Source organism: Solanum dulcamara, chromosome 8 (assembly GCF_947179165.1).
Source record: "Solanum dulcamara chromosome 8, daSolDulc1.2, whole genome shotgun sequence".
Lineage (NCBI taxonomy): Eukaryota > Viridiplantae > Streptophyta > Magnoliopsida > Solanales > Solanaceae > Solanum > Solanum dulcamara.
The window spans coordinates 40,617,731-40,630,308 of NC_077244.1; the positions used below are offsets into that span (position 1 = coordinate 40,617,731).

General features: G+C 40.7%; 1 protein-coding gene across 1 annotated transcript; it reads left to right on the plus strand.

Annotated features, from left to right (window-relative positions):
* The first annotated feature begins 3,395 nt into the window (after positions 1-3,395).
* Positions 3,396-8,487, plus strand: LOC129899892 (uncharacterized). Its single transcript, XM_055974891.1, has 2 exons — positions 3,396-3,627; positions 8,051-8,487. The coding sequence occupies exons 1-2, from the start codon at positions 3,396-3,398 to the stop codon at positions 8,485-8,487; spliced, it is 669 nt and encodes a 222-aa protein (XP_055830866.1).
* Positions 8,488-12,578: the final 4,091 nt, after the last annotated feature.

Genomic DNA, 12,578 nt, shown 5'->3' on the forward strand with positions numbered 1-12,578 from the left:
AATGTTTTGAGGTAATTTATGCCCCAAAGAGGCTGCCCTCTTTATGATTTACCCTATAAATTGAATTTTTGCTGCATGATCAAATTTCTTTTGTTCTGATCCTCGAATTGTGCCCCATTTTGGGTTACAATTTCTATATTACGTTTATACCCTTTTTTTGTTATCAAATTTGGGATTTGTATTATGGGTCCCACAATCACTTTTAGACCCGATTTTTGGTCTGCCTCTAAAAAGTGTGAAATTAGTGTCAAAATATTTGTATTGACAAGCTGATCAATATTTTATTAGCGTAGAGGAAATAGGAGGTGATTTGGAGGTCAAGAACTTTATTTTGGTAGATTCACAGCACACGTGATCAACTTCGAGGAAGGCTACAGTCTCTCCCTTTTGACTGGGCTTTATTAGATATCATTTAGTATTTATTGCATGTGACTTCGGTTGATATATGCCGAGATTTTTGTTCTCCTCCTTCCATTTCATTTTATTGATTCCAGTTAGAGATTAAACTAGAATTGTCTTGAAAAACTCTTAGTTTAGGCTATGGGCATCGTTGTGGTGTTTATTAGCATTACTACTTCTTTTTAGAATGATATTGATGGTCTTAGGCTAGCCTTGAGACTTTGATTCTTTAATTTGTGTTCTGGTGCCCTTATAACTAGGCATAGTTTTCGGTAGGGCTTGGGATGGTTGGTGTAACTCAATGCTTCTATCGGAGACCTCTATGGCTTATCATAGCTATAGGTTTGGTTTCGTTATGCTCGTTAGGGAGATAAGATGGCATATTTTGGGGTAAGGCATCGATCTTTGAGATATTTCTCCCCATATCTGATTCAGGGCCATGTATTGATTATTTATTTTTGTTTAGCGGTAGGCTTATGATGCCTCTATATCTATTATCTATTGTTGGACCTAAGGCCGTGTTTGTGGATCAAATAGATCCTAGGTTAGTTTTCTTTTCCTTGGTAATTGGTATGGTCTGGTATTACATGTCTGGTTGTTTTTACCTTGTTTAGGTACTGGTGGTTGCATGTTTGCATTAACTGAGCATATTGACTCATTTCGTGGTGTGATCCCAATATTTTTGTTAGATTTTCACTACCATTTTGAGAAGAATTTCACACCCTTTTACTATTTGAAACTGGTTTTTAACGGGAGTCATACCAACTGGATCATTTGCCTTATTGGCATTAGAAATTATGAGGAATCAGGTACGTACTCCTTGTGTTCAGATAGTTTTAGAGGCATCGAGGATGTGCTCAGTTTTTATTATTATTCGTGCAATGTCGCCCTTTTTACCTGATTTGTCTACTTATTCCTCTAATATCATCAATAGAGTTGACTTATAAAAGTCCTGGTTTGGGCCCTCTTGGGTCCTTTTAGCCATAAGTACTTATACTGAATAAAAGAGTTGCATGGGTCCCACCTTGCAGGCCGAGGGCCGGGATGGGTCTAACACTTTGGGTCAAAGGCCATGGTAACAGAAAACATTGTCGTTTTTACTACAGATATGCATTCATTAGCATCCCCTATAACTAGTATACTTATATGGTGTGGTCCCCCGATTTATGGGGGTCGGGGGTATGTTTTCCATTTTTTATACCTTTTGGGGGTATAGCTCTAGTCGATTATTGTTTGATTATACTTGTACTTATCTCTTCTCGTATTTGTAGTTAGTTCACAGGGTTTCTTAGTCTGGGGTTGTTGTTGGTATTTCCTGTTAAATTCAGTTGGTTTAGTCCCTAGGTGGCTTTGTCATTAGTAGTAGTAGTCAATGCTTCCGTACTTGGTTAGTTGACTCCTTTAGTGCCTCCTTATTGTATATAGGGTATGGCCTACATTTTTAGGTGCATTCTTTTACTCTGTTTCCTTTCATCATATAGCTTGCCCTTTTACTCTAATTTCCTACTTTACCTTGTGTTAGATGTTATTTATTTTCTAGTGCTATATTGACCTGATAACCTGTGATTTATACTTGCTTTATTTGTGGAGCTCAGTTGGCCTATGCCTATTTAGTGCCATTCATTAAGTACTTATACTACACTTATGCCCTATGCAGATCATTGTTTGGGTTATCGCCATTGATTTAGATTAGTGCGGAGCAGCTTAATTTAGAGATTTGGTGACCTACTAGAGTGTAAAGTTGCCTATTTCCATCTATGTTTGATTAGGAAAATTCTTTATTTACTTTTGAAGACTATCCGTTCTTATATTTATATCTATAAAAGCCTTATATTCGTATTTTGATTTAGATGTTCGATTACCGACTGATACCAGGTCTTGGGGTGGTTCTTTGTATTCTATTTTAGTTGTTCTCTCTCTTCTTATTAGTATTTATTTTATGCTTTATTGCTCAGATTCCACTTGATATCCCATTGCCTTTGGTACTAGGCTAAGGGTTAATAGTTAGGCTGACCTACTGGTAGGTGTTAGCAGGTGCCATCATGGCCCTAGAAATTGGGTTGTGACAAGTTGGTATCAGAGCTCTAGGTTGAATGAAATTATTTTTATAAGGGCAATGCCTAGTAGAGTTCTGCAAATTGATGTGGAGACGTCCGTATCATATCTTCAAGAGGCTATATGGCATTTTTGGGAAAAAATTCTTGACTCTGTATCATGTGTCCTTGCTTTGAATAACTTCGAAACATGATCCTTTGGAATCTAATCTCTCTTAGATTGATAGCATGAGGTTTCCAGTGGACCCAGTTGGAGCATCAACAAGTTCTACTAGAGTTTCGGCAAATGGTTTTCAGGCCAGATATAGGTTGGTAGTTCCTAGTAGGGTTTATATTGAGTATCAAAGTATGTCATGGAATTTCTTGAGTGGGCCGGGAATAAACCTACCTCATCCCTTATGGACCAGGAGTTTGTTAAGGGGTTATCTTTGCTTCGCATACTAGCATCGGAGTATTTGACAGTAGCTAGGGCTACCTTTTCACATATTGTTATCCATTTAAGGGCAGTAGAGTAGGCATGCCGTGAGGCTTATAGAGATAGCAGTAAGAGTCCTCACGATCAGCACAGTAGTGACAGCATCCTACTTTGGGGTGAGTATTCATTCAGTGAGGGTCACCTCCCTTCTCGACCCATCAGGCCTAAGGTGGTAGTAACTCTGGTTCCAAGACATTCTGAGGCATGTTATAGTGTTTGTAGTGGGTAGAGTTCAAGTTTAAGATCTCAGAATTTGCTTTTTAGAAATCCGGGTCATGATACCCTAGTGTAGTCGGCTAGGGGAAGAGGCTCTTATGATAGGCCCCACCAGAGGTTCAACTTTGGGTTCTGCATGCCGTAGTTGCTATCTTTTTATGAGTCATTCATCTCTGGGCTATTATGATTGCAGAGACCTAGACCATTGGTCCAAGGATTGCCCCAGGCAAGGGTTGATCCTTTAGACACTTATGGTTACTTCTACTCCCCAGATCAGAATTATTGTTCCTTGGTGTATCTGTGGAGAGCTTAGTCATCAATCTAGAGAGTGTCCCCTATGTGAGACCAATGTGCGGTCTTCTCAGTTAGGTCACTATCATAGGTTTAGGTCGCCTTCGATTAGATGTAGTGCTCAGAGTGTTGCTGGTGGTACTTCAGGTGTTCAGACTAAGGTTAGTCACGATCCATTGTATGCTTTCACAGGTTAGCCAGAGGTTGAGGATCCAGGTATTGGTTGCTGTTTCTTGATTTTCTTATTTTGCTTTGTATTTCTCTTTTTGTGTGGTTTTGGGGTTTTCATACCTATACGTGCCTATTTGACTTAATATTTACCTCCTGATAGTTATGGCTTCCTTATCTGGACTTATATGTATATGTTTTAGCCCTGTAGTTGATTTCTTTTAGTAGTGTATCGACTAGGTCGAGTTCTTATATTGGAGAGTAGTGGTCATGTAACTCTCTTTTCCTTGTCTTGGTGGTTTTGTTTTGAGTTTGCGGCCAGGCTAGCTATCTTTTCCTTTTGTCTCCCTTATCATTGATATTGTTGTGGTGCTGATCCTTGTTAGGTAAGTGGCTAGACCAAGTTTATTTGGTGCTGAGAGTTTTGATGTTGTGGATCTAGTGGCTTTTAGGGTCGCCTTGGTTGCTTATTGTCATGTTGTGTTTGTGGTTGAATTGCTCTTCTTACCATTTTGCTTAGCTAGCTTTTCTTTGATTAGTAATCCTCATCTGCTATTCTAGTTTTCTTTGCTTAGACAGTTGTCTCCATTTCTTTGCATCATTTGGTTCATAGTTGAAAGGTTGGTTATCGAGGTAGTATGTGATATAGGTGTTGTATCTTTGGAGTTGCAGTAGATTCTGCTTGTCGATTCCTCTCTATGCCTTATTGTTATTTTCAATCCTTAGGCTGCGAAGTTAAGATGTACTCTCTTTTACCAACCTTGTTCGTTCTTTTATGGCAAACTTGGTGTTTTGGATTTAATGGTAGTTGGGAGAAGTGTGATTATTGGAGTTGTGAGAAAGGTGGTGTAGCATTCGATGGTATGGTGGTAATCCTAATTGGTTGTCCCTTCCCTTTTTCCTTAGTTTTATTCTTGGATGTATTGTTGTACTTCGTTCGATCTTTTGAAATCCTCCCTGTTGGGAGTTTTTGTGCCGGTGTTTTCTAGTTGGGATTTGGAAAGTATGATGTCTTGTTGCAACTTATTGGTGTTGTAGTTAGTTCTTTACGGTTGGGTTGGTAGCTCTCGAGGTTTAGGTTGTGTTTAGAAGTCAAAATCTTGGCTTCCCTTGGTGGATTCATATTTAAGATGTTGTTGGAGAATTAAAAGTTGTTTAGAAGGTTCATCTACAAGATTGGATCAAAGTAAATCATGAAAGGTGAGATATATAATTTGTTTAGGATGGAAGTTTTGCTTTTGGCATATTCGGTAGCTTGCGGTGTTTTTGAGTGGGAGTAAGTGGCCTTGGACCATTATCATCAGTTGTCCATGTTTGTATGCTGGGTACCATTTTGATTTTCCTTCGACTAGGATGGTTGTCTAAGATTTGAGGGCATATAATGCAGATATTTTCAGAAGTTCCTATGGTAGAGTAATCACTGGAGCTAGGCTCAGTGCAGCCTTTTCATTCGCGGGATAATCGTCCCTTGGAGTGGAGTATTTAGTTTTAGAAGATTGTGTTATTTTGCTTGAATTGTGGGTTTTGAAGTTGAGATTGCAATTTTGGGCTTTGCCCTGGATTGTCTCCTTGTTTTGGTTGTTGACATCCCCCGGTGTTCAGACAAAGTATGTAACTCCTTTGAGGTTGGTGGTGTGTGATCTGTAAGAAAGTTTCAAATGGTTTTGGTAGTATTCAAGAGAGCTAAGGACCGGTAGAATGCCCTTGGTCGCTAGAAGAAAATGGATTTGGGGCATAAGGCAAGTATTTTGAATTATGAGCTAAGTTGCCTCTTCCATGGTCCTATGTTTCTCATTTTGATGGTTTTGGTGCAGTTTTGGTTTTCCTCAGATAAATCTAGTGTCTTCGGTCAAGTTTGGGCTAATTTAGCGAGAGTTGGAGTCCAGAAGTAAATTGGAAGAGTTTTTAGAGTTTGAAGTGAATTTAAGGATTTTCTCCTCAGCTTGAGTTCTATGAGGGCATTCTTCGATTCAAGAGGGTGTTTGAGGGTCTGGCAGAGCAAGCAGACCTGGTACCCTTGACTTTTTGTCCTTCAATATGTAACTATCCTTCTACTTTCACAAATGAAAATCCTTTTTAATAGTTGATCTTATAATGACCCTCTAGGTTTTTTTTTGTTTTCCAATTCTTTCAGTGTTTAGAACTTCCCTGTAGCTACCCCAAGTCCTGTATGACTTGTTGGCTCTGACAATTCAATTTCTTGGTCATTTATTGGGTTTTGTACCCGTTTCCCTATTTTTAAGCTCTTGGAGTTTGGATGGTTGACTTCAATCAAAACTTCAGGAAAAGACTTTATAATGGAATTCTGATAGTTGCGTCAGGCTCGAAGTGGTAAAATTAGGCAACTAGCATGGTTGGCTCGTATATTATGGCAATCAATGCGAGTTTAGGGTCATTTGGCGTTTAGCCTTTGAAATTGTGCCTAAGGTTGACTTTAGTCAACATTCTTGGTAAACAAGATCGGATTGAAATTTTGACAATGCGGTTAGTTCTGAAATTTTGATTATGGTCTAGAATGATCTTTCATGTGGTTCCCGAGACTTTCAATCTCATTATGATCCTTTTTGTAGAATTGGCCAAAAGTGGCGTTCGGGTGTGGGACCCACTTTTTGATAAAATTACCTTGTATTAAAATTCTGAGTGCACCATTGTGTTCAGAACCTCAAATTTAATGGGGTAGCATATCTTGTTTATTTTTATTAGGTTCTGAATGAAACACGAGGGTTTGTTCGGAGAATTTAAAATATCGCAAAAGCTAAAACTAGTATAGCCCTTTTAGGGACCAAATTTTGGACTTTTAATGGCCATATTTTGATTTTTTAGTGACCGAATTTGTCATTTTAAAAGATCCATTTCTAGAGCTAGGAGAGTCCGAATTAAGTCATTAAAAGCTCTTTGTCCATGGAAATAGAATGGTGTGAGAGGAAAGTGCCGTGGAAGCTTGTTTGAGGAAATTTCCATGTTTTAGTTGCTTTCCTCCTCTTAACTCTTCTTTTTAATGGAGGTTTTGATTTCTTAAGCTATAGAGCTCCAATTGTGGTAATTCAAAGTGTTGAGTGCTCATATGGATTGTGGGTTCGCTATAGAGTGTTTGGAGAACTGTTAAGATCATCGTTTTGAGGTGATTTATGCCCCAAAGGGGATGCCCTCTTTTGGATTTTCCCTATAAATTGAATTTTTGTTGCATGATCAAATTTGTTTTATTTTGATCCTCGAAGTGTGCGGCATGTTGGGTTACAAGTTCCATATTGCATTTATACCTTTTTTACATAGTCAAATTTGGGATTTCCATCATGGGTCCCAAAATTCTATTTTAGACCTAATTTTGGGTCTGTCTCCAAAAACATTGTGTTAAAATATTCATATTGATAAGTTGACTAATATTTTGTTAGCATGGAGGCAATAAGAGGTGATTTGGAGGTCGAGAGCTTCATTTTGGTAGATTCAAAGAGCGCATGATCAACTTCGAGGTAGTCTACAATCTTTCTTTTTATTGAGCTTTAATAGTTATCGTTTAGTATTTTTTGCATCTGACTTAGGTTGATAATTTTTGAGATCAGAGTTCTCCTCCTTCAATTTTATTTTCTTGATTCTCGATTGGAGACTAGACTAGATTGGTCCCGTGAAACCCTAAGTTTCGATTGTGGGCCTTGTTTATGGTGTTTCTTAGCATTACTACTTTTTTTAGATTGATATTGATGGTCTTAGGCTAGTTTTGAGCCTTTGATTCTTTAGATTGTGTTCTAGTGCCCTTATAGCTAGGCGTAGCTTTTGATAGGGCTTGAGATGGTTGGTGTAACTCAGTGCTAGTGTCGTAGACCTCTGTGGCTTGTCGTAGCCATAGGTTTGGCTTAGTTGTGCTCATTGGAGAGCTGAGATGGCATATTTTGGGGTAAGGCATTGATCCTTGAGATATTTATCCCCCCTCTCTCTCTCTCTCTTTAATTTTTCTGCACCTGCTGCCAAAACCAACAACACCACGAGGTGCGGAACACTCAGGAGAGAAAACCCCAGTTAGCTCCTCGGAGATCTACTCAGCCACGCGCCGTCATGCACTGCCAGAAGCCGCAGATCTGCGACGCCATGCGCTGCACGCGCCGGTGCGTGTGGTAGTTTTCGGCCATTTTTCGGCTCTGTTGTTTCTCCCAGGGTGGTCGCCTCTGCATTCCGAGGCTGACCATATATTTGTATCCAGTTTTTCGGTGAGTGAATAGTTCTCTGATGGTGAATAATGCTTTTCCGGTAGTGAACAGGTTTTACTAAGTTGGAGTTGGTATCTCCAATAGCCCATTTCCGATATTTTAGCCTATAAATATTTATTGCAGTGCCAAATTAAGTACCTGTCTCACTGTTATTAAACAATTGCTAACTTGTGCTATACTATTGATCGTCCATTTATCTGAGAGTAACTTCTTTCAGTAGCGTATTTCTGCTTTTTTGGCTTTAGTAAGCGATGGTAGACTAGGGTCATGTTCTCGGTTTGGATCGAGGGCCAGGGTTGGGAGGGCTAAGGGGGCTGAGGGAGCTTCTAGACTGAGAGTAGGGTCTTGGAATATTGGGACCTTATCGGGAAAGTCCATAGAGTTAGTTAAGATTCTTAAGAAGAGGAAGATTAATATAGCTTGCGTCCAGGAGACTAAATGGGTAGGACCTAAAGCTAAGAAGGTGGATGGGTACAAACTTTGGTTTTCGGGCAAGTCGAGGTTTAAGAATGTTGTAGGGATCTTAGAAGATAGCGAGCTTAGAGATCAGGTGGTAGAGGTTAGGAGGACCAATGATAGGATGATGACGATTAAGTTAGTCATTGGAGGACTCACCTTTAACATTATTAGTGCCTATGCGCCGCAAGTGGGGTTGGACGAGGAGATAAAAAGGCGCTTTTAGGAGGACTTGGACGAAGTGGTGGTCAGTATACCGCCTATTGAGAAGCTATTCATAGGAGGAGATTTCAATGGGCACATTGGGTCTATTTCGAAGGGCTATGATGAGGTGCATGGAGGATTTGGCTTCGGGTGCAAGAATAGTGGAGGAGCCTCACTCCTGGATTTCGCAAAATCTTTTGGTTTAAGGGTGGCCAACTCGAGTTTCCCAAAGAAGGAGGATCACTTGGTAACCTTTCGTAGCTCGAGGGTGGCGATGCAAATAGACTTCTGGCTTCTTAGAAAAGATGATAAAAGCCTCTGTAAGGACTGCAAGGTCATACCAAGAGAGAATCTTACGACCCAACATAAACTATTGGTCATGGACTTGGAGATAAAAAGGAAGAAGTAGAAGAGGGTCGTGGATGACCGACCGAGGATTAGGTGGGGTCGTTTCACTCCGTTTAGTGCCCTAGAGATGGGGGAAAAGCTGATGGCTATGGGGGCATAGGATAGTAGTGGGAGGCGAGCAGTATTTGGGATAAGATGGCCAGCTGCATTAGGGAAACAACTAGAAAGGTGCTGGGGGTCTCACGAGGTCGCCATGGTGGGCACCGAGGGGATTGATGGTGGAATGGAGAAGTCCAGGGAAAGGTAGAAGCAAAGAAGCAGGCATATGTAAAGTTGGTAGATAGCAAGGATGATGAAGAGAAGAGAACGAACAGGAAAAAGTATAAGATGGCGAATAAAGAGGCGAAGATGGCAGTTTCGGCGGCTAAAACGGCAGCCTTTGAATGCCTTTATGCAGAAATAGAGGAAAAAGGCGGGGATAAGAAGCTATTTAAGCTAGCCAAGGGGATAGAGAGGAAGGCACGCGACTTGGATCAAGTAAAGTACATCAAGGACGAGGATGGTCAAGTACTGGTACAGGAATCCCGCATTAGACAGAGATGGCAGTCATACTTTTACGAACTCTTGAACGAAGGAGGGACAGAGACTTTATGTTGGGAGACTTGGAGCACTTGGATAGGCATCGTAACTTTGGGTATTATAGGAGAATAAAGGTTGAGGAGGTTAAGGGAGCTGTTCGTTGGATAAGCAGGGGAAAAGCGACCGGACCTGACGAGATCCCTAGGGAATTTTGGAAGAATGCAGGTAGGGTAGGATTGGAGTGGCTGACTGCGCTGTTTAATGTCATTTTTAGGACATCAAAGATGCTGGAAGAATGGAGGTGGAGTACAATCATTCCCGTGTATAAAAACATGGGAGACATTCAAAGTTGCACCAACTATAGAGGTATCAAGCTGCTAAGTCACACTATAAAAGTGTGGGAAAGGGTGATAGAAATGAGGGTAAAGAGTAGTATGTCTATTTCAGAGAACCATTTTGGATTCATGCCGGGGTGCTCGACTACATAAGCCATTCATATTCTAAGGAGATTGGTGGAGCAGTATAGGGAGCGAAAAAGGGACTTACACATGATATTCATTAACCTAGAAAAGGCCTATGACAAAGTTCCAAGAGAGGTCCTATGGAGATGCTTGGAGGAAAAATGTATACATGTGGCGTACATTAGAGCGATTAAAGACACGTATGATGGAGCTAAGACTAGGGTAAGGACAGTAGGAGGGGACTCAGAGCACTTTCTTGTTACGATGGGATTGCACCAGGGATCGACTCTTAGCCCGTTTCTATTCGCCCTGGTGATGGATCAATTGACAAGACAAATTCAAGGTGAGGTGCCTTGGTGTATGTTGTTCGCGGATGACATAGTCTTGATTGATGAGACTCATAACGGAGTTAACGACAAGCTGGAGGGTTGGAGACAGACATTGGAGTCTAAAGGATTTAAATTGAGTAGGACCAAGATAGAATACTTGGACTACAGTTTCAGTGGCCTGCCGCGTGAGGCTGACGGGGAAGTGAGGCTTGGTACCCAGGCCATTCAAAAGAAAAGAAGCTTTAAGTACCTTGGGTCTATTATACAGGAAGATGGGTATATCGACGATGATGTTTCACACTGTATCAGTGTAGGGTGGATGAAATGGAGGCTCGCCTCCAGAGTGCTGTGGTGACAAGAAAGTACCACCAAAACTCAAAGGCAAGTTCTACAAAGTGGTGGTTAGACCGACTCTATTGTACGGGGTGGAGTATTGGCCAATCAAGAAACTTTATGTTCAGAAGATGAAAGTCGCGGAAATGCGAATGTTGCGGTGGATGTGTGGGCACACTAGGATGGATAGAATTAGGAATAAAGATATCCGAGACAAGGTGGGAGTGGCATCGGTGGAGGACAAGATGCGGGAAGCGAAACTGAGATAGTTTGGGCATGTGAAGAGGAGAGACATAGAAGCTCTAGTGCGGAGGTGCGAGAGGTTGGCTATGGACGGTTTCAGAAGGGGAAAAGGGAGGCCTAAGAAGTATTGGAAAGAGGTGATTAGCCTATCTTTTCTCCATAGTAGTCGTAGTCGCGCTTATTTGTTTATTAACATATGATTTTTGCATGGGATTACTACTTATATTAGTTGGCCCAGTCTACTTTAGGTATTCTATTTTATCTATAGTAGTTAATGCTCCTTTATCCTCAATCTTTCCTACCCTGACTTTATCGCTCTCATTATTCATATTTTTATATTGTTTGCTATCTGCCTGGCTCTACTGACCTATGCCTTGTTTTCTTTGTTTCTCCTCCCTTGTTCTTCTCTCTTAAGCCGAGGGTCATTTGGAAACAGCAGCCCTACCTTTTAAGGTAGGGGTTAGGTCTGCGTACACTCTACCCTCCCCAGACCCCACATAGTGGGACTATACTGGGTTTATTGTTGTTGTTGTTGTTGTTTAGCAGTAGGCTTATGATGCCTCTATATCTATTATCTGTTGTTTTTCTTGAGACCATGTTCGGGGATATAATGGATTCCAAGTTAGTTTTCCTTGCCTTGGTAGTTTGAATGGTTTGGTATTACATGTCTGTTTGTTGGTACCTTATTTTGATACTGGTGATTGCATGCTTGCTTTAATTCAGTATATTCACTCATTTTATGGTACGATCACGATATTCTTATTGAATTTTCACTACCATTTTTAGAAGATTTTCTCACCCTTTTACTATTTTAAACTGGTTTTAATGGGAGTCGTACCACCTGGATTATTTGACTTACTGGCTTTAGAAATTACAAGGCGTCAGGGACGAACTCATTGTATTCAGACAGTTTTAGATGCATCGAGGATGTGCTCAATCTTTATTGTTATCCAGCGCAACATCGCCTTTTCTACCTAATCTGGTTGTTTATTCCTCCCGTACCATTGACGGAGTTGACTTATATAACACCTGGTATGGGCCCAGGAAGTGTAAATAGTTTTCCCTCTTCCTTCATGGGTCCCTCTTGCCATGAGTGCTTATATAGGATAAGGGAGATGCATAGGTCGCACCTAGCAGGTTGAGGGATGTGGTGGGTCTATACACTTTGCGCTAAATGCCTTGATTACATACGACACTATAGGTTTTACTATAGACTTGTATTTATTAGCATCGCCTATCACCAGTTTACTTTTATGGTGTGGTCCCCCGATTTATGGGGGTTGGGGGTATGTTTGCAATTGTTTGTACCTTCCCAGGTAATGGGCGTACGGTACGTTATTGTTTGATTATACTTGTACTTATCTCTTGTCGTATTTGTAGTTAGTTCATAGGGTTTCTTAGTCTGGGGTTGTTGTTGGTATTTCCTGTTAGATTCAGTTGGTTTAGTCCTTATGTGGCTTTGTGATTAGAAGCAGCAGTCAGTGCTTCCATCCTTGGTTAGTTGACTTCTTTAGTGCCTCCTTATTAGATATAGGGTGTGGCCCATAGTTGCAGGTGCATTCTTTGACTCTATTTGCTTTCTTCATATATGCTACCTCTTTACTCTTATTTCCTGCTTTACCATGTGTTAGATCTTATTTGTTTACTTGTCCTATATTTACCTGATTACCCATGATTTATTCTTTCTTTATTTGTAGAGCTCAGTCGGCCTATGCCTACTGAGTAATATTCATTCGGTACTCATACTACACTTCTACTCTGGCATGTCATAGTTTGGGTTATCGCTGTTGATTTGAATTAGTGCAGAGCAGCTTAATTCA

Bases quoted from the DNA above. Each gene is read 5' to 3' on its own strand.
- LOC129899892 (XM_055974891.1), top strand. From the start codon at position 3,396: ATGGTTACTTCTACTCCCCAGATCAGAATTATTGTTCCTTGGTGTATC. The intron at 3,628-8,050 runs GTTAGCCAGAGG...TTTTGGCTTTAG, and splicing joins TCCATTGTATGCTTTCACAG to TAAGCGATGGTAGACTAGGG.